At 35.2% G+C, this 20,290-nt stretch overlaps 1 protein-coding gene across 2 annotated transcripts; it reads left to right on the top strand.

The window, feature by feature from the left end:
• Positions 1-4,850: 4,850 nt before the first annotated feature.
• Positions 4,851-18,051, top strand: LOC126752662 (ras suppressor protein 1). 2 transcript variants are annotated; one of them, XM_050463623.1, is made up of 4 exons: positions 4,851-5,267; positions 11,067-11,415; positions 17,041-17,662; positions 17,736-18,051. In XM_050463623.1, the coding sequence occupies exons 2-4, from the start codon at positions 11,277-11,279 to the stop codon at positions 17,821-17,823; spliced, it is 849 nt and encodes a 282-aa protein (XP_050319580.1). In that variant the 5' UTR covers positions 4,851-5,267; positions 11,067-11,276; the 3' UTR covers positions 17,824-18,051. The 2 variants fall into 2 exon arrangements, with proteins under 2 accessions (XP_050319580.1, XP_050319579.1); XM_050463622.1 differs by having other exon boundaries at positions 4,851-5,298.
• Positions 18,052-20,290: the final 2,239 nt, after the last annotated feature.

The raw sequence follows: 20,290 nt of genomic DNA, 5'->3' as shown, positions 1-20,290 counted from the left end.
GCGGCGGCTTACAGAAGGTTTCAAGACCGGAGCATACTCTTGTAAAACCCCCAAAGGAGATCTAGTCACTGATGCCCAGAGCATACTAATAATAGGTTGTCAAAAAAGCCTTGCGGTATTTTCGCTAGTTGGCGCTGAAAGCGCGTAGTTCTAGTTTTATTCGTCGCATCGGGTTATGCTATACCTTTTTGGAAAGCTCATTTCACGCGCTAACACGTGTTTGATTGATTGTCGTCTTTTAAGTCATTCGTGAGTTATAGCGTCGCAAACATGGAGCAAAATAAAGAGAAAATACGGCATATTTTTCAATACAGCTACGATAAAGGCAAAAATGCATCTCAAGCCGCCAATAAAATTTGTGCAGTTTATGGACCCGATACAGTTCCCATTTCCATCGCACAACTATGGTTTCAACGATTTCGTTCTGGTGTAGAGGTGGCCACGCTTCGGAAGGCCTGTGGTCGAAAATTGCGATAAAATCGCTGAATTGGTCGATAAAGACCGGCATAGTAGCAGCCGTAGCATCGGTCAAGAGATGGGCATGAGTCATCAAAAATTCATTTCAGTTTCAATAAAAAAAAAATTCAATAAAAATACCGCATGACTTTTTTGACAAACCATTATTATGGAGGAAACACTTCTCCAGCCTGTTGAATGGCAGTGAAAGTACAACGCCAGGAGAAAGCGAACCCGATTCCTCAATTGATGACGATGGAGCAGACGTTCCATTGCTCGACCATGAAGAAGTTCGAATAGCAATGACCTGTCTGAAGAACAACAAACACGGCAGCGAAGAACTGATACGGAGCATGCATCAGCTTCTTTGAAAAAATATGGTCGGACGAAAGCATGCCCAACGATTGGAATTTAAGTGTGCTATGCCCAATCCATAAAAACGGAGACCCCACAATCTGCGCCAACTACCGTCGGATAAGCCTCCTAAACATCGCCTATAAAGTTCTATCGATCGTATTATGTGAAATATTAAAGCCCACCGTCAACAAACTGATTGGACCTTATCAGTGTGGCTCTAGGCCTGCCAAATCAACAACCGACCAGATATTCACCATGCGCTAAATCTTGGAAAAGACCCGTGAAAGGAGAATCGACACACACCACCTCTTCGTCGATTTCAAAGCTGGCTTCAACAGCACGAAAAGGAACTGCCTTTATGCCGCAATGTCTGAATTTCGTATCCCCGCAAAACTAATATGGCTGTGTAAACTGACGTTGAGCAACACCAAAAGCTGCGTCAGGTTCGGGAAGGACCTCTCCGAGCCGTTCGATACGAAACGAGGTTTCATACAAGGCGACTCCCTATCGTGCGACTTGTTCAATCTGCTGCTGGAGAAAATAATTCGAGCTGCAGAACTTAATCGGCAGGTATAATCTTTTTTTAAGAGTGTACAGCTGCTGGCGTGTGCCGATGATATTGATATCATACCCTGTTCAGGGCATACATTTTTCTGGATAATTTTTGTGAACAGTGAGTACCACATAGACTTAGTAAACAATTTATTAGTCTGGAATAATATCTAACCGAATTTTTTACAGTGTAATTAGTACCCATGTCAAGAAATTAATACCCCAGTACAAGAATTAGACGTGAACCCTCGTGTTGAACTGAAATATACAATATACGAAAACAGTCCGATAATTACGCGCAGTGCTGCCACTATTAAAAGAGGTATTTAATATCGTGTTGTATATTCTCATAGAAAATTACTCTCAAAACTTCACCTCAATCGGACTCTTGTTTAAACTGAGAGTGGAAGAGAAAAAGAACAATATCGGTCGGTTCTTCGATTCTTATTTCATGGTGGAAAACTCGCGCAGTGAAATAAAAGAACCCTTAAATGTTGCAATAGACATCACAGTCGAATCTGCTCCGAACTGAGTTCCAGAAAGACGGCCTCATTTGACGAAGAAAAAGTAATTTCCTCAGCCGCCAGAATCAAATTTTTGGAATTAAACTGATGTCTCTCTAGATTTTCCCATGCAACTTCCTTTCCTCTTTATATATATATGTATATATGTATACCTTCTGTGGAATACATATATATATATATATATAACACATACTAATCATATGGAGTAACCTCATCCTAATGTTATATGTTTTTTATATGGGGGCTAGGTAAAGTCTTCGTCCAATTTTACACATTTTAGGCACTGTTATCAGTGAAACACGCTCTCATTTTTATAGAGATAATACACAAGTTGGCCGATATATGCAGCATAAAGTTACCTGGTAAAACGAAAATCGTTGTGTTAGATATATGGGAGCTTAGAGAAGTATTAACCAGATTCAACCCATTTTTTACCCTCAAACACACCATTGTCGGGAGAAGATTGTCCCTGAATTTCAATTCTATATCTCACACATTGACCTACTTGTATGCGGTTAAAAGTCAACTATAGCTAATGGGGTTCATATATTCGGTTCATAGGGGCTTGAACAGATTGGTTGGATTTCAACAATTTTTAGGTGGAATACTCTAAAGGGATTATGCGTACAAAGTTGTGTGTGTTATACTAATTTCTTCTTGATTTGTATACCGAAAGGTGAAAGATCAAATAAAATTTAAAATTGTGTTGTATGGGAAGTGGGCGTGGTTGCAATCAGATTTCGCGATTTGTGAATCTTGTGAAATAAGACTGTTAAGAAATCGGTTGAGCAGGTCCTGATATATTACCTAAAAGTGGGCGGGACCACGCCCATTTTCCAATTTTTACACTGGCTTTATTAAAAATCCTCTTACACTATCTCAGGGGTAACATTTAAATGTCTCTGGCGTATTTAGTTATTAATTCTTCGTTCTTTTTTATAGTTTTTAACAGTACCGTTATATGGGAGTGGACACTACTACCTCCCGATTTCCTGTCGGCAAAAGTTCTTATAAGAATTTTCCTAAGCGAATTTGACTATTGTAGAAGTTCACGCAAGTGAGGAAAGTTTTCTGATCTCCATTCACTTAGGAATGGCCAGAAACGATTCTTTTACATATGGCTCAAGCAGCTCACGACTTCCGGTCTTAGACCAAGTATCCTCTGGGTAGCCAAAGAACATCTGTTTGAAGGCGACTAAAATAAGAAGGCGAAACATCCCCTCCACAGACTTGTGCGTTGGGTTTGAGACCCGCCACGTAAACAAAAAACCGCGCCAAACGGAAAATTACCAACAGCCTCGGATGAGAAACTTCCCCGGAATGTCCGGTCTCTTAATTGGGAAGGTGCTGCTGCCCAGCTGCGAATTAAAAGACAGCGGCTACGCTGGCTACGTCATGTCGTCCAAATGGACGAAAACACTACAGCTCTGAAAGTATTCGACGCAGTACCCGTTGGGGGAAGCAGAGGAAGAGGTAGACCACCACTCCGTTGGAAAGACCAATTGGCGCCACCTTGCGATAAGAAGAAACGTCTGGCGCGCTGTTGTTAACTCAGCTATAACCGAGTAAGAGGTGTCAACACCAGTGAAGAAGAAGAAAAAGCTGTATTGGGCTATGGGGGCCCGCCCACTTTTTCAAAATTTTTAGCCCATAGGCGTCTATTAATTGGAAATGCTTTATATCGGGCTAAAGATTGTCCAATCGGCTTTTGAATTGCCAAAATTTTACAAACCTTCGCCTATTTAAAATCCTTTATCCAATCAAAGATCGACTAGATATTTGCAATTCTCGTTTGAATTTAAAAAAATTTAATTTCGTAAGAGTTCAAGTTTGCACTGCAATCGAACAGAAGAAATGTTCTCATTTCAATACAATTAAATTCGAAATAAAGTATTCAATAAAATTCATAATGAACTGTAAATGATTTTGTGCGTAAGTCATCAGCTTCATTTACGTTCACCCAAGAATGATAGAATACAAGATTACGACACTAGTTTACAGTTAGTTTTTTTCGGTTTAGCTCTTGACAATTCTACAAAAAATTTACATTGTGCAACAATTTCGTGACGTCACACTTATATTGAGACAGATGTAACCAGAAAAGTAAACACTTTTTTGAAATTCCCAAAATAAATTACGTATTTGCAGGAAAAATTTCAGTGGAATGTTTAGAATATTGTTGAGAGAAAATATGTATATAATGTTTTAACATCCACTAAGTAGCATGTGTGGAAATTGTTCAAATGAAGAAAACACTGTTGCTGCATAAATATATTAATTTTTTAAAATGAAAACTTGTTGTAATAATTAAATACGTTTTTTCCGTTTTTCATGCCCAAAAAATTGGTGTTATTTTGCAAAAGAAATGATATATTTAATACTCACAATTCTTTTATCATAATTTTTCATCTGATACATTGAACTTATAATATATGTATATATTTATATACAACACAAGAAACGTCTTCTCCATTTGAATCACAGCTAATAGACATTTTATTATCAATAGGCCGATATATTTCTTTAGAAATGATTCAAATCTTTTCACTCAACAATATTCAATCGCTTCACTAAAACTTTTTATTAAAATCGAAAGAATTAATAATATTTTGCGAATTTACAAAAGTGTTTACTTTTCTGTTTACAATTTGCAAGCCAAAATGTAATTATGGTTTCATAATGGCGGTTGTCGTAATCTTGTATTCTATGTCAGTATTTTCTGTAGCTATCAAATGATATTGAAACACACACACACACGCAAGAATCAAACATGTATATACATATGTATGTTCATCATCTGTCAATTAAATAGTGCGGTAACAACAACAAAGCAAGCAGTGGCAGCAATATTTAGTTGCTACTAACCAGTTTAGACGGCCAAGCAGCATATGTTGTAAGGGTGTCTGTGTTGTAGCGCTAATCCAATGTAGCCACTACCTCGGAGGTGGGTGTTAGTATGACACATTGCGCCGCCGATCGACCCACTGTGAAGTGACTGCGCCTGTCGCTGCTATTTCTGTGATAAATTATAGAAATTCTAAGACAACCGAAACTTGTAGTATGCGTTGATTTATCGAACGGATTGGACGACAACGGCTAAGAAAAGGCAAACCAAAATTCGCGGAAGGTGTAATTGCAGATGAATGTGTGTGCGTGTGTTATAGAAGTGAAGTGCATAAATGGGTGAAGTTCACAGTGGTCATAAGCAAAAACATGCAGAATCAATTGAAAATGTTGTAAATAGTGTAAAAACAACAAGCACCTGGGAAAAGCATAGCCGAAATTAGTTCAAAGTCAATTTGTCGTTTGTGCGCGTGTGTTGGTGCAACGGAAAATTTGTGCGCCGCGAAACCTGATTGATGAATTGCAGTGAAAAGTGTAGGCTTTTCAAAAGCATTACAAAACATATGTACATATATACCTATGTGCATAAAAATTTTACAACAGATGTACTAATACTATAGATACATACATATACATATACATAATATATATTGTGTGTATATAGTATTTCAAACATCTGTGTCTAATTGGAAAGCAGAAACTGTGAAATTGTTTTTTTGATTAATTCTACATATTATACATATACATAAATACACTATTACCTAGGAGTATATATTTACCATATATTTTCCTTTGCCAAAAGTTAAATTTTGAATATTTTTTATGAACTAAATAATATTATACATATGTATATGTAATAATCCAACCAGCTGTGACATATGTACTTGTTAAATGATTTGTGTGAATAATTCAAAATTTCCATATTTGAGTTACACTCGTGGCCACACAAACCTTACCACTATGCTTACTTAAATTTTTTTCTTCGGTGATTTTCTTCACTTTGTTTTTTTTATGTTTTTAGTAAGCAGAATTAAGCTAAATTCTACAAGTATTATCTAATTATAATTATAGTTTTTAATTTATTACGTTTAATGAGTAAAACACAAATTAGCTTTTCTGTGCTTATACAAAAGCGGCCGATTTTATTGTTGTTAAAGTGTTCCACCGACTAAACTTCGTGTTTCAATTAAAAAACAAAATAAATAAATATAAAATATTAATTTCTAATATAGTGTAAATGAAAATAAATTAAAAAAATAAAAAATATAATTTTTTCATCGAGCTCATTTTGTAAAGCTCACTATCTTTCACTTGATTTATCTATAGCTGAATGTGTTTTGCTTTTAATCTTTATTATTTTGATTAATAACATGTCATTCACTTATTTATAAATAAAAAATGCCTATACGTAGGTTGCTATATATATTTCTGGCCTAATAATGTAAATAGGCATATTTATCAACGAAAATGGTTTTTTTCCTTTTTTTTTTTTTTTTTTTTTTTTTTTTTTTTATTTTTTTTTTTTTGTCGATTGCTGTTTTGTTTCGGGCTCATACGCATAGATCCATGATTCGTCACCTGTGACGATCTTATAAACGTCTTTTGAAGCACCGCGATCGTATTTTTTCAGCATTTCTTTACACCAATCCACACGAGCCTTTTTTCAGCGATTGTCAAATTGTGCGGGATCCAACGAGAACAAACCTTTTTTACGGCCAGGTGTTCATGCAAATCGAATGTATGCTGGTGGGAGAAATAGGCATGCCTCTATCTGAAGGTATGTTACATGACGGTCTTGCATTATCAGTTCACGTACGGCATCGATGTTTTCTGGCACAACGGCTGTTTTTGGACGACCTTCACGGAATTCGTCTTTGAGCGAGCGTCGGCCACGATTGAATTCGTTGTACCAGTTTTTCACAGTGCTATAGGATGGTGCTTCATAGCCATACAAAGATTTTAGTTCATCGATCCACTCTTGTCGTGATAATCCACGTCGAAAGTTGTGAAAAATGATCGCACGAAAATGTTCACGAGTTAATTCCATTTTTTGGCCGAGATGAATTTTTTAATTCCCTGTAAATAAAACAATTCACGATTAAATGACAAAACGTTCTGAGTGATGTTATGCTAAAAAATGTCAAACTTTCCAATGGAAATGTCAGATTGCACCTGGCAACACTTAGTGTTGCCCTAGGCCAGAATATATATAGCAGCCCTCGTACCGCTATAAAATGTAGTCAAATATGCACAATACTTGAAAATTTTGAGTGGTAAGGTTTGCGTGGCCACGGGTGTACTTGATTGTAGCGTTGCCAGCTTAAAAGTGGTCAGAGCAATAAAACAAATTTTTATTTAAATAAAGTGCTCATGAATAAAACAAAAAAATAAAATTTCATACGTTTGCCAAAAAGTGTTGAATCAATTGTTAAGATGAAAGCAGTGTTTGGGGAAACAGGGGATTTTAGTATTAATTTATAAATCTCGAACCTTTTATATGTTGAAATAATATCACGTTATTTATAATTGTAATAAGTGATTACAAAGTACTCAACTAATCTTTTCAATTTTATTTTTTTATTTTTCATAACTAAATGCATACACATACACAGCTGTGGTCAAAGGTGCAAACAGGTGCTTGGAAAATATTTCAAAAGTGGTTGTTGCTCCGCCTCCTATTAGGTTTAATGTAAACATCTTTCAAACTAATAAACTTATATCAACCAAACTGAAAAATAAACTCTTTAACCCTTCTTACCATAGTCATATCAACTCACTATATAACGGTTGACTTAAAAACTACTAAAAGTGGATAAATCAATAACTAAATTCGTCAGAGTTATGATATTTTACAACTCCAGTGATAAATTTGGAAGATGGTCCTGGCACCGCCCATATTTAGGTGAAAGTTCATATCTCCGGACCTATTTTACCGATTTAACTAAATTTTATACTTTAGATTCTTCTAATAATAGGTTGTCAAAAAAGTCTTGCGGTATTTTCGCTAGTTGGCGCGCGTAGTTCCAGTTTTATTTCGCATCGGCTATACCCTTTGGAAAGCTCATTTCTAACACCTGTTTGATTGATTGTCGTTTCCTTTAAGTCGTTCGTGAGTTATAGCGCCGCAAACATGGAACTACGATAAAGGCTAAATTTAGCCGCCAATAAAATTTGTGAGTCCATTGACTTACAGTTTCCATTTCCACCTCATAACTTTGTTATAGTGCAAAAAAATAAAAGTCGAAAGAGACAGGCGAAATCGGTCATCAAAAATTCATTTCAATTTCAATTACTTTTTTGACAACCCATTAATCATGTTATACACAATTTCATCTGTTCTTTCATATTCCAGTATACAAATAAAGCACCAATTAATATAACGGAATAAAATATTCGGCGAATAATGTCTTTTAAGTATACCACCTTATGACTAAAAATTGTCCACATCCAACAAAAACTGTTCAAGCCCCAAGGCATCGAATATTTGTCTTCAGTAGCTATAGTTGACTTTATACAAAAAATATTGCCCAAAGTTTGAGAAATATAATTGGAATTCGGAGAGAATCATTTCATGTTAATAGTACGTCTGTGTGTCGAAAATCTAATATATAGATTTTCGAAGTTCCGGGGGACTTTATAACGCCTATATCGGCCAATATGTGAGGTATCTCAATGAAAATGAGATAGCTCTTTTGTTCCGAACAGAGAATCTGCGTGCCTAAATTGATAAAATCGGGTGTAAACTTGACCTAGCCGGTATATAGTATAACTAATATCAGGATTTTGAAACATCCAGCTGACTTTACTCCATATGATTGGTGACTGTTTGTGAGGTACCTTAATGAAACCCTGGCGACATTGATATGAAAATATATATGCTAAATTCAATTTCAATCCTCTTTTTGCAAATTGACGGTAAAGAAATAGTATGAGGTGTTAACAATACTTTTTCTACTTGGATTTTTATCCGGGAAACGACTGTCAACTCAGCACCATTCCTCAAAATTACTTCAAGGATGTTTTCTGTCGCTACAACAACAACAACATGTCATCAATACGAGTAAATTTGGACCTAACGAATAAAACAAATAATTGACATTAAACGCATAGACTGGCTTTCTCAAATAGAGAGAGCTCCTGATAACTTTGTTGTTGCTCTCATTAAAAATTCAAACTGAAACGAAAATATTGGGTAGTCGAAAAAGTCTTTTCGTGTTTCTAATCAGACTTCAACTTATTTTTTTTTTATATTTGTATTAATAAATAAATAAACTAATATGTACCATTTTGGTCGACCACTTTTTGCCATTTTTCCGCTAGAGACATACCATCAGTGTAAATCGAAACTTCGAAATATCCAGAACGGAAGCGAGCGAACCATTGCTGTGCTACACGAACTGATACAGCATCGTCTCCGCAAACTTCACAAATTTCATTGGTGGCTTGCGATGCATTCTTCTTTTTTTTATACAAAAATTTCAAAATATAGCGAATTTCTTCATTATTTTCACTCATTTTTGAACTGCTTTAACTTTTCTTCAACTTCCCGAGTTTAATTTTTTTTGGTTAAAGATTTAGTAGGGTAATATGTTTTAAATTTTTTTTTTTTGCATTTTTTGTTCTCTTATACCCTCAGAATTAATGTAGAAACCCATTTTACCATTGGAAGGTTTCGAAAAAGGCCCAAAATATTAATACCGCTCGACGTTCGGACACTCGGAGTTCGCTAGCCCTTTAAACGAGTTTTTCTCAAAACACACTTTTTTAAACTGGCGGACATGATTCCGGTCGAACTACTCAACCGATTTGCTTCATTTTTTTTTTTTTTAAATGTTCACAAAACGCCTGGCTATCGTCCCTACTAGATTCATAATTTTTTATAATTTATTGACAATGTTATGACAAAATTTATGTAAAAAAACATGGGGAAAAATTAAAAAAAAAAACGTGAATTACTTTTTTATTTATCAACATTTTTTCATGATTCTAGTAGGGACGAAAACCATTCACGTACATTTTAAAAATAAATTGGGTTTTTGTGTTTCAGATGATCCAAACATGAGAAATCGTGTCCGCCAGTGAAAAAACGCATCTCATTCACCCAGCCATTTCTCCGACAGATGTCATCAAAAAATTCCAAAAAAATTTGTTTATACACTCCACGATATACCTCATGGCATGTGAAAAAAGTTCTATTGTAGAATAAAAATTTCTATGAAAAAAAATGTCAAAAAAACAGGCCAGATTACCATACTGACCCCTTATATGAAGTTTAATATCTCACCTTTCGAACACTATATGGTATGACACAATGTGATTGGTAGCACTGGAGATATACGACTCCAACGACATCTAATGACAAAATGCGAAAAGACTTTTTCGACTACCCAATATATAAGTAATTTATTTAGGAATGAAATCAAATGCTTAGTGGAATTTCTTCCTAATGTTATCTTAAAATGAAGCCACTGTAAAGAAATGGTTTCGAGTCAAGATAGTAGAGAAATTAATTAATAACATACTTGAAATTAATTCTTAAGAGAAAATTAAGGACAGATATGAAAGAGATGAAAGTTGTTGTGGAACGTAAATTTCCTAATACCGTAGAAAAGTATATAGAAAGTTGCAATAAGAATTGAAAAAAAAAACGATACAAGAGAGTAACAGACTCTTTAGCTCGCAAACTATGTCAGTGATAATAAAGTACACAAATTATGCCAATCAAATATTTTGTGCCTTGGTACTCGTATATGAACTTGTGCTTAAACTTTTCGGAAAAAGTACTCATCGAATTATAATACTTCAATTATTACTATCAAGATCCAAAAATTGCCCAGCTATAGAACTAAATCTACAAAATTAATACAATATTTTCAAAAGCGACAGAAGTTATTTCTAGATATATAATCGTTTTTGTGCCGGAAAACCAATTAGATACGATTTATATTAAAGATGCTAGAATGAGTGTTAAAATTCTTGCAGAAAAAACTGGTCTTATATTACAACTCTTTAAAGTTTTTTTCATCAGTTTTGAAGGATAGGGAACAAAAAGACTTTCAAACCCCAAAAGAAAATATAAATTTAATTTAAGAAAAAAGAAATGAGATCGAAGTTGAGGATGATAATAGTTTAACCACACAAATATACATATATTATGGTAAATATACCTCTATGTTGGATAATAATATTCCATTAAAGGGAATATATATGTAGATAGCTATCATTATCAATATACATTAATTTTATTTAGCTAGCTGCTGTTATTTTGATCGCAACTGTAGTATATGTGTAAATTTTATAGATATTTTATATTTTCATTTCTTACAAACAAAGAGTGAAAATAAAGGAGAAAGAAATATATTTTAAAAATTTCTCACCGTAATAAAAAGTGCGAACGAAAATTAAAAAAAAAAACACACAAAATAAAATAAAAGCAGCAAAGTAAAAGTAAAAACAAACATCCAAGCAAAAGACAAGAGGAGAGAAAAAACTCACTCAAATACTAAACATTCTCTAACAGCGCAACGACCACCACCAGCTAAAATGAGTCAATCGTGTCTGCCAGTCAATGCCAAAATGTCGAAGGCGAAGAAAGTGTTGGATGAAGCGCGTGAAACGCAGAACCGTGAGCTCGATTTGGTCGACAAGGGCATTAGCTCCTTCGAGGAGCTGCCGGGATTGTGTAAGTGTAAACAAAAGAAGTGATTAACAATTGTGAACCAATTACTATAACAAAATGTTCGCAATAAATGCGACAAAGTATCACACATTGCCCCTCAAACTGTGCTGCCCACACGCATTTGACTATGCAATGACCTATAGAAGATATAAAATATTGCCTGGAAATTGTGTAAATAGTGTTCTTTAGTGCTTTTATGATTAATTGCAAATATTTTAATGCAAATTATGTGCCGTTATGTTATGATATTGCCTAAATATTAAATATGGTCTGATATTTGGCATACTCATACGGTTCGTGATAACTTCAATATGCTTATGAGATCATCACGACAGCTGTGTGATACATACAAGTACATACATACATATATGGTAGGCGTTTTCGTTGCCCTCAACTAAAGTAGTATGCAAACGCTAATTTTAACCGTGCTAAAATGAATCAAAGCAATTTTTGGAATATTAGAGTAACAAATTCTCATAATTGCCCATATAAGTTATCAAATATTATATCTAAAGTACCATAAAAATAGTTGTTTGTGCAAGAGAGAGTATCTCTATATACTTTAAGGGTTGTTACTTGTTGCTTTTCATACAGCACTTTACGCAGAGGTGATATTTTTGGGTTGAGAAAAACGTAAAACATTTTTGGCATTATAAAAAATTAAATTTCGATTTAAAAATAATATTATTAAGAAACATTTTTAAAATTAAAATTTTCTAATGATTTGACAATTTACTGTAAAAACATATCACTGATTAAAAAAAATAGCTGTAAACATAAAAAAAGGCTTTTCGCGTGATTCCATGAAGCCGAAGCTACCCAACCTATATACGATACCTTCGGCGTTCCTCTTAAAAAAAAGAATCCATAATGCCAAGAAAAAGTCAGCGACAGTAATAAACAATTATTTCATAATTTTTGACAAAAAAAAAAAATCATTATGATGGAAGGGTCGGATACACATACATATATATATGATTTGGAAATAAATAATTTTTGCTTTTTTGAGGACCACAAAAGTTAAAGTTTTGAAATAACTTTTATTTTGTAAGCGAAAAAATAAAAATCCAAATATAACGATTATTTTGTGTGGAACACAATATCGATTGCAAAAAAACTTATTAAATTTGATTTTTTGTTCATTTCCTCACAAATGTTACGGTCCCTGGAAAAAATTGTTTATTTTCCTCGTGAATTTTATTGATGATTTTTTGTGATTTACAATCAATTCTTATTCAGTTATTAAGAAAAACACAGTTTTATTGGTTGAAATCATGATTCAATTATATAAAATTGAATTGATAGGTCAACTCCAAAAACTTTCAAAATATTGTTTTACTCCTAATGTCAAAATTAGTCGTTTGGTTTTGTTTTCATGAATCAAAAATAAATTTTCGTATTCAGTTATCACTAAAAAAACACATTTCATTGTTTGAAATTTTTGAAAAATTCATATTTCTTTAGGAAGATCACTATAAAAATTATGAAATTACTTGCTAATTCAAAAAAAAAAATTCTTTAAAATTTTGTCTAAATATTCTATATGTAAGAAATTATTATTACAACATTAACTTATTATGAGTAATAAAATCACTATGCTAGTTTCAATCGGATTAATAAAATTTTCAATGCTCAAAAACTATGGTTTTCAAAAATATTCAGACATTTTTTTAAACTCAACCAACAAATAACAATTATTTTGAGACTTTGATTAGATTTTTTTGTTTTTGTAATTTTATACTACATTCACTACGTTGTTATGTAAATATGTTTGCAGAAGTATAGAAATACAACTGATCAGCACTACCTTTAACGGGTCAGTAGGGTAATATTTTTTCAAAAAAAAAAAAAATTGTGTGCATTTTCTGTTCCTTTATACGCTTAGAATTAATATAGAAACCCACTTTACCATTGTAAGGCTTCGTAAAAGGCCCAAAAATAATAATTAGGGGTATGTCAATTTTTCAACGTTTGTGTCCATCTTTGTATGCTTTTTCAGTAATTCAAATTTTAAACGCGTTTTTCTCAAAACACACTTTTTAAACTGACGGACATGATTCCGGTCAACCGATTTGCTTACTTTAAAATGTTCACAAAACGCCTGGCTAACGTCCCTATTAGATTCATAATTTTTTATAATTTATTGACAATGTTATGACAAAATTTATGTAAAAAAACATGGGAAAAATTAAAAAAAAAGTTAATTACTTTTTTATTTATCAACATTTTTTCATGATTCTAGGAGGGATGATAACCGTTCACATACTTTTCAAGAATAAATTGTGTTTCAGATGATCCAAACATGAGAAATCGTGTCCGCCAGTGAAAAAACACATCTCATTCACCTAGCCATTTCTCCGACAGATGTCATCAAAAAATTTGCTTATACACTCCACGATATACCTTATGATATGTGAAAAAAGTTCTATTGTAGAATAAAAATTTCTATGAAAAAAAAGCCAGAAAGACAGGCCAGATTACCCAACTGACGCCTTAAATGAAATATCTGTCTACCGAAATGAATGCATTTATAATAGTCATATTCCCCTTCATAGTACTTTTTTAGTATGATTAAAAATTTTGTCTCCTCGGCAACACCGGCTAGATTTAAAGAATGAATTAAGTAATTAACATGCACTATTTTTGTTTTCGTATGTACATATGTATAGTGTCGAATGCGTGACGACATATACTTATGCATTTGTTTCTCTGCGCGTACATACATAATTATTTTCTAAGAGCACAATTTAAGATACACTCGCGAGAGTACTATTTGAGTGTTATTAATGGAAGCAGCCGCTCTCTGTTGACATTAGCTATGTAAATATTAGCTATGCGCATTGGTACAGTTTGAAAACCACTGTAACCCCTTTAGTCTTTGTTTACTTTAGTAACCGGTTGGATTTAAGGGAAATTGTGCGAGGAAAACGTTTAAATTCTCAATATTGACTATTAGTTTCCAGGAGAGTATCTGTAATTGATAATTTAATCTTCAAGCCCTATCGATAAGCTATTTCATCTGTGTATATTAATTCTTTATGAGGCAGTGGCTTAATTTGTAGGCAAAAGGTATAAATACTTAAATCATGCAATTTTGGTCATTGTTGCCGGCATTTTACTCTCTTAAAGCACAGTGCATTAATGATATCATGCGTGTTGCGGATCACACTTGGCTGCAAAAAGGCGCTTTTTAAGAATTTTAAGGATATATTTATACATATGTCTTTTAGAAATAAACAGTAAAATTAAAAAGAAACAAGAAAAACGTTAACTTCGGCTGCACCGAAGCTAATATACCCTTCACAGGTGCATTTCTTTTAGTAACTATGTGTTCAGTTTGTATGGAAGCTATATGCTATAGTAATCCGATCTGAACAATTTTTTCGGAGATTATATTATTACCTTAAGCAGTAATCCATGTCAAATTTCGTGAAGATACCACGTCAAATGTGAAAGTTTTCCATACAATAACTTGATTCCGATCGTTCAGTTTGTATAGCAGCTATATGTTATAGTAGTCCGATATCGGCAGACGAGCTTCTTGAAGAGAAAATGACGTTTGCAAAATTTCAAAACCTTATCTTAAAAACTGAGGGACTAGTTCGTATATATACAGACAGATGGACAGACGGACAGACAGACGGACAGACAGACAGACAGACGAACATGGCTAAATCGACTCAGCTCAACATACTGATCATTTATATATCTACTTTATAGGGCCTCCGACGCTTCCTTCTGGGTGTTACAAACTTCGTGAAAACTTAATATACCCTGTTAAGGGTATACTCGTAAAAAAATAAATCTTTCCCGTGTTACGCACGGCCGGCGTTTTAAGAAAGTTAAATTTTACCAAAATTCTTTATTGATAATTCGAAAAATTTTGTTTCGAATTTTAATTAGTATGCAGTTTATCACTGAGGGGTTACATTATAAAAGGTGATCCATTTCTAGGTTTTTTAATTTTTTTAAGAAAAAATACAGAAACTTCGTACTAAATGGGGAAAGCTCATTATCATTCGAAAAAACATTATGTGGCATTTATTTTTTTAATCATGGCGTGATAACGATCGCCATTGATGATTAGGTACTCATCGGCATCATTTTTGAAGATAAAATAGACCTCTTAGAACTTTTCCGTAAACCGGAAATTTTACTTGTTTACATACCCATTGATCCAGAAATGGGTCTCATCTCTAAAAAAAAAATTTTGTTCGAAAACGTCGAATCTCTTGGAACTTTTAAAGAGCTCATAGAGCGAAGCGATATCGCTTAGGACGGTCTAACACAAGCTGCATTTTGTTACCCATTCACCATCTCAACGTAAAATGCCCCAAGTCGCTCCATACGTCAGTCCGAGTTACTGTGAACGGCGCCGATTCGACTCCCTACGGTCTGTACACGCTCTCAGCCTCGGTCGAATATTATCCAATACTGAATTTTGGGTCTCAAGATGGGTGATCATGTTGCGAATAGTACGATCAGTAGCCGATTATGTTGACTATAGCTTGAGCGAAGCGTGCGAAGCACCTACCATGATAAAATGCCAAGCAATACTGAACGAAAGTAGCATAAAATGCCAAACATTACTGAACGAAAGTAGCATGACAGCTGGAAACGACTCACGCGTGATCTGTCAAGAATCTGTCCTATTGTATCACCCGGTCCTTCTCCAACTGGCCTTTCCAACGGAGTGGAAGTCTTCTTCTTAATCTGCTTCCCCCGCCGGATACTGTGCCGAATACACTCAGACCTGAAGTGTTTTTGTCCGTTCGGACAACATAATTTAGCCAGCGTAGCCGTTATCTCTTGATTAACTATATTAATGTTGTCGTATAACTCAAACAGCTCATCGCTTCAACGAATGCGGTATTCGCCGTGGCCAATGCACAAAGGACCATAAATTTTCTGCAAAACTCGTAACGTCGACTCATCAGATGTTGTCATCGTCCATACCTCTGCACCATATAGCAGGATGGGAATAAAGAGTGACTTGTAGAATCTGGTCTTTGTTCGTCGAGAGTGGTCCTTACTTCTCAATTGCCTATTCAGTTCGAAGTAGCACCTGTTGGCAAGAGTTATGGAATTCGAGGCTGACGTTGTTGTTAATGCTGTTCGTGTTCACGACCGTATTACTTTTGAAAACTTTTTGTTAGTCGCCGCATCTTTTCGTTGAATTTTCAAGCATTACCCCTGGCGGTCAGCCCAATTAAGTTACATGAGAAAATTAATATACTCAATATGTTGTGGAATGTACCACCACCACCAAGCTCACCACTATGATGAACTTGTAAAGTGTTCATGTACAAAATTTTATAAATATTTGGACAAAATTTTGTACAAACAATTTTGCACGGTTTACAAATTAGAATGAAGTCAGATGGCCGATGGATTTTTTGAAAAATAACTCTAATGTCAGAAATACAGTTGGAGATCATGTATCTGTATCTACCGCTACTCGTATTATTTATTTGAACAACAATCTAATTGAATTTGCCATAACCGTCGTTATTTAATGGTTAACTATTACTTTCCCATTATCATTAAATGTAAGCCACCAGTGAAGTTCTCTACCTTCACTGTCTACAATTTTAATGGTATTAATTTACAATTTTCCTCTAATTTCAGTCAACATGTCCTACATCACGCGCCTCACACTGAGCCACAACAAGATCACCATGATCAGCCCGGGTATTGCCAACCTACTCAATTTGGAAATATTGAATTTATCCAATAACGGTTTGCGCGAGCTGCCCGTATCGCTATCGTCAATGCCGAAATTGCGCATACTAAATGTGTCGCTAAATCGTTTGGACAGCCTGCCACGCGGTTTCGGCGCTTTCCCCGTGCTAGAGGTATTGGACCTCTCCTACAACAATCTCAATGAAAATGTTTTGCCGGGAAATTTCTTTATGATCGAAACACTTCGCGCACTCTACTTGGGTGACAACGACTTCGAACACATTCCCAAGGAGTTGGGCAATTTGAAGAACCTGCAAATACTCGGCTTGCGCGACAATGATCTGCTCGATTTGCCGCGTGAAATTGGCGAACTGACGCGTCTGCGCGAATTGCATATTCAAAATAATCGGCTGCAGGTGCTGCCACCGGAAGTGGGTAATCTGGATTTGTTAGGCAGCAAATCGGTGATGAAGATGGAGGAGAATCCGTGGGTGGTGCCCATACAGGAGCAATATCTGCTCGGTATTAGTCACGTCATCGAGTACATAAAAACGGAAACATACAAAATGTGAGTTGAGTTGAATTCGGTGCTACGCATTATTGAGATTAAAATTTTTTATGCAAATACTTCTTCTTTGCAGTCTCTACAATCGCCACATAAAGAGCGAACGTGGCCCACCACCGCCAAAGGCCGATAAGAGCAAGAAGGCGTCACGTGTACGCGCCTAAGCTGACTCAGCCGAATTATCGCTGCATAAATTTCGAATTTGCCAGACCGTTGTGCCTTTGTGTGGAAAACAAAATGATTGAAACTAATGTTTTTCAAGTGTATTAACCATAAATGTTTTGTAATTGTATTTGCTGCCGGCACCAAAGTGCATTCGCATACATACTGATATAATTTTGTACTAATAATGTTAAGTAAATGTTAAATTATTTCAAAACCTCTAAACATAATATTTAATTTTTTTTTATAACGGCCAGGCTCAAAATATGCATTTCTTCTTAATTTCAGGGATTTTGATTGGAGAAACTTCAAATTTAATAGAGAATGCTTATTAACATTTGAAAAAATATTAGTTGGCATTTATTTTTTGAAGATTATCTCTTTCAAATGCTGGCCGCGGCTACGTGTTATATGGTCCATTCATTGAGTTAATTTTCGATGACTCATTGGAGAATTTCAACTGGTAATTGGTGAATGACATGCGTGATGTTTTACTCCAAGACCCGAATCGGAGCGGGATTGTTCGCATAGACCTTAGACTTTACATATCCCCACAGAAAAAAACCTAACGGTGTGATATCGTACAACCTTGGTGGCCTGCAGACCGGTTCAAAACATGAAATTATCTGCTCATTGAAGTGCTCTCAATAAATCCATTGATTGTTGCGATGTGTAGGAAGTGGCGCCGTGTTGGTTAAATCAAATGCCGCCGAGATCACGAGCATCAATTGCAGCCATCAAATAGTTGGTTGTCACGGCGCGATAAAGGTCGCCATTGACGGTTACTTTCTCACCGGCATAATTTTTAAAGAAATATCGACCGATGATTCCATCGACCCACAAATCACACCAAACCGTTGTTTTCTTCTGGACGAAATGTCATTTCTTGAATCTCTTCAGGTTGCTCTTCGTCCCAAGTTTCGCAATTTTGCTTGTTTACATACCCATTGAGTCAGAAATGGCCATCATTGCTGAACAAAATTTTACTTGAAAATGTCAGATCTTCTTTGAACTTTTCAAGAGCCCAAAGAGCAAAGCGATGTCGCTTAGGACGATCGAGCGATTTCAGTTCTTACGCTTTCAATTTAAGGGATCGTTTCAGGGTGAAATTTTCGAAAAAAAAATTAGATTTTTTGTTGTATTATCGGATATTAAACACTGTAATAAACATTCTCTCAAATTTTGTAATCGAAATTCAAATTATTACGGTCGCTATAGCTTTTCTTATAGAAAGGGAAAAGAGCGGGAAACGGAATGAGACAATTTTTAAACGCGTTTTTCTCAGAATGGTATTTTTCAAAACGGTTTCCACTCTCAAAGAAAGAGTTTTGCAGATATCAATAAATCTTCCTATTTTTTCTACGAAAAACTGTCGAAAGAAATGGGCCAAATTTGATACATTTTCTTGAAACCGCCGCCATTTTGTCAAATTAAAAAAAAAATTGCCATAGCGCAATACTGACTTTCCTACCGATTAATAATCATTTTGAAATTTTTGTTTTAGATCGAAATTGCGGTCGCAATCGTGAATATCGTACAGGACCTTTTTTTTACATGTCATTTCAACAATTTATTTAACTACTATATACCCAATAAATACACATAAAAAATTATTTTTTATTCGTCATGAATGTATTTGTTCATAAGAAAACCGGACCGATTAGTTAATTTCAACATAAAAAAAAATCGAGAAGATCTGTAATTTTTTGGAGGGTCACACTGAGACAATCCCTTAAGATCTCGACGTAAAATGACCCAGGTCATTCCGTCCGACAGTCAGAGTTGCTGCGAACGGCGCCGAATCGACTTTTCACGGTATTCGTGTAGACACCATGGATAAGCCAACCGTCTGAAGTCCTGTGACGACGCATACCGATCAAATAATGGAAAACATCGAGTGAGACCGGAATGTAGCATCTCGTGACATCGCCCAGAAAATGGCAGTTAGTCACAAAATCATTTTCAACCATCTGCAGAAGGCTGGATACACAAAAAAAGCTTGATGTTTAACGCAAAAAAACCTTCTGGACCGAATCAACGCCTGCGATAAGCTGATGAAACGGAACGAACTCGACTCATTTTTGAAGCGAATGGTGACAGGCGACGAAAAATTGATCACATACGACAATATCAAGCGAAAACGGTCCAAGCCGGGATTAACGGCCAGGAAGATTTTGCTGTGTGTTTGAAGGGATTAGAAGGGAATCATCCACTATGAGCAGCTCCCTTATGGCCAGACGCTTAATTCTACCATCTACTGCGAACAACTGGACCACTTGAAGCAGGCGATCGACCAGTAGCGTCCAGAATTGGCCAACAGGAAGGGTGTAGTGTTCCACCAGGACAATGCCAGACAACACACACTTCGTTGATGGCTCGTCAGAAGCTACGGGAGCTCGGAAGGGAGGTTTTATCCCATCTACCATATAGCCCGGACATAGCGTCAAGTGATTACCACCTGTTCCTGTC

Source organism: Bactrocera neohumeralis, chromosome 3 (assembly GCF_024586455.1).
Source record: "Bactrocera neohumeralis isolate Rockhampton chromosome 3, APGP_CSIRO_Bneo_wtdbg2-racon-allhic-juicebox.fasta_v2, whole genome shotgun sequence".
NCBI classification, from domain to species: Eukaryota; Metazoa; Arthropoda; class Insecta; order Diptera; family Tephritidae; genus Bactrocera; species Bactrocera neohumeralis.
Note: the sequence above shows the minus strand (reverse complement) of the source record. Positions and strands in the feature narration are given on the sequence as shown.

Excerpts from the sequence above, each read along its gene's own strand:
- LOC126752662 (XM_050463623.1), top strand. The coding sequence starts at position 11,277 with ATGAGTCAATCGTGTCTGCCAGTCAATGCCAAAATGTCGAAGGCGAAG. Across the intron at positions 11,416-17,040 it reads CGAGGAGCTGCCGGGATTGT|TCAACATGTCCTACATCACG; the intron begins GTAAGTGTAAAC and ends CTCTAATTTCAG. Across the intron at positions 17,663-17,735 it reads AAAACGGAAACATACAAAAT|TCTCTACAATCGCCACATAA; the intron begins GTGAGTTGAGTT and ends TCTTCTTTGCAG.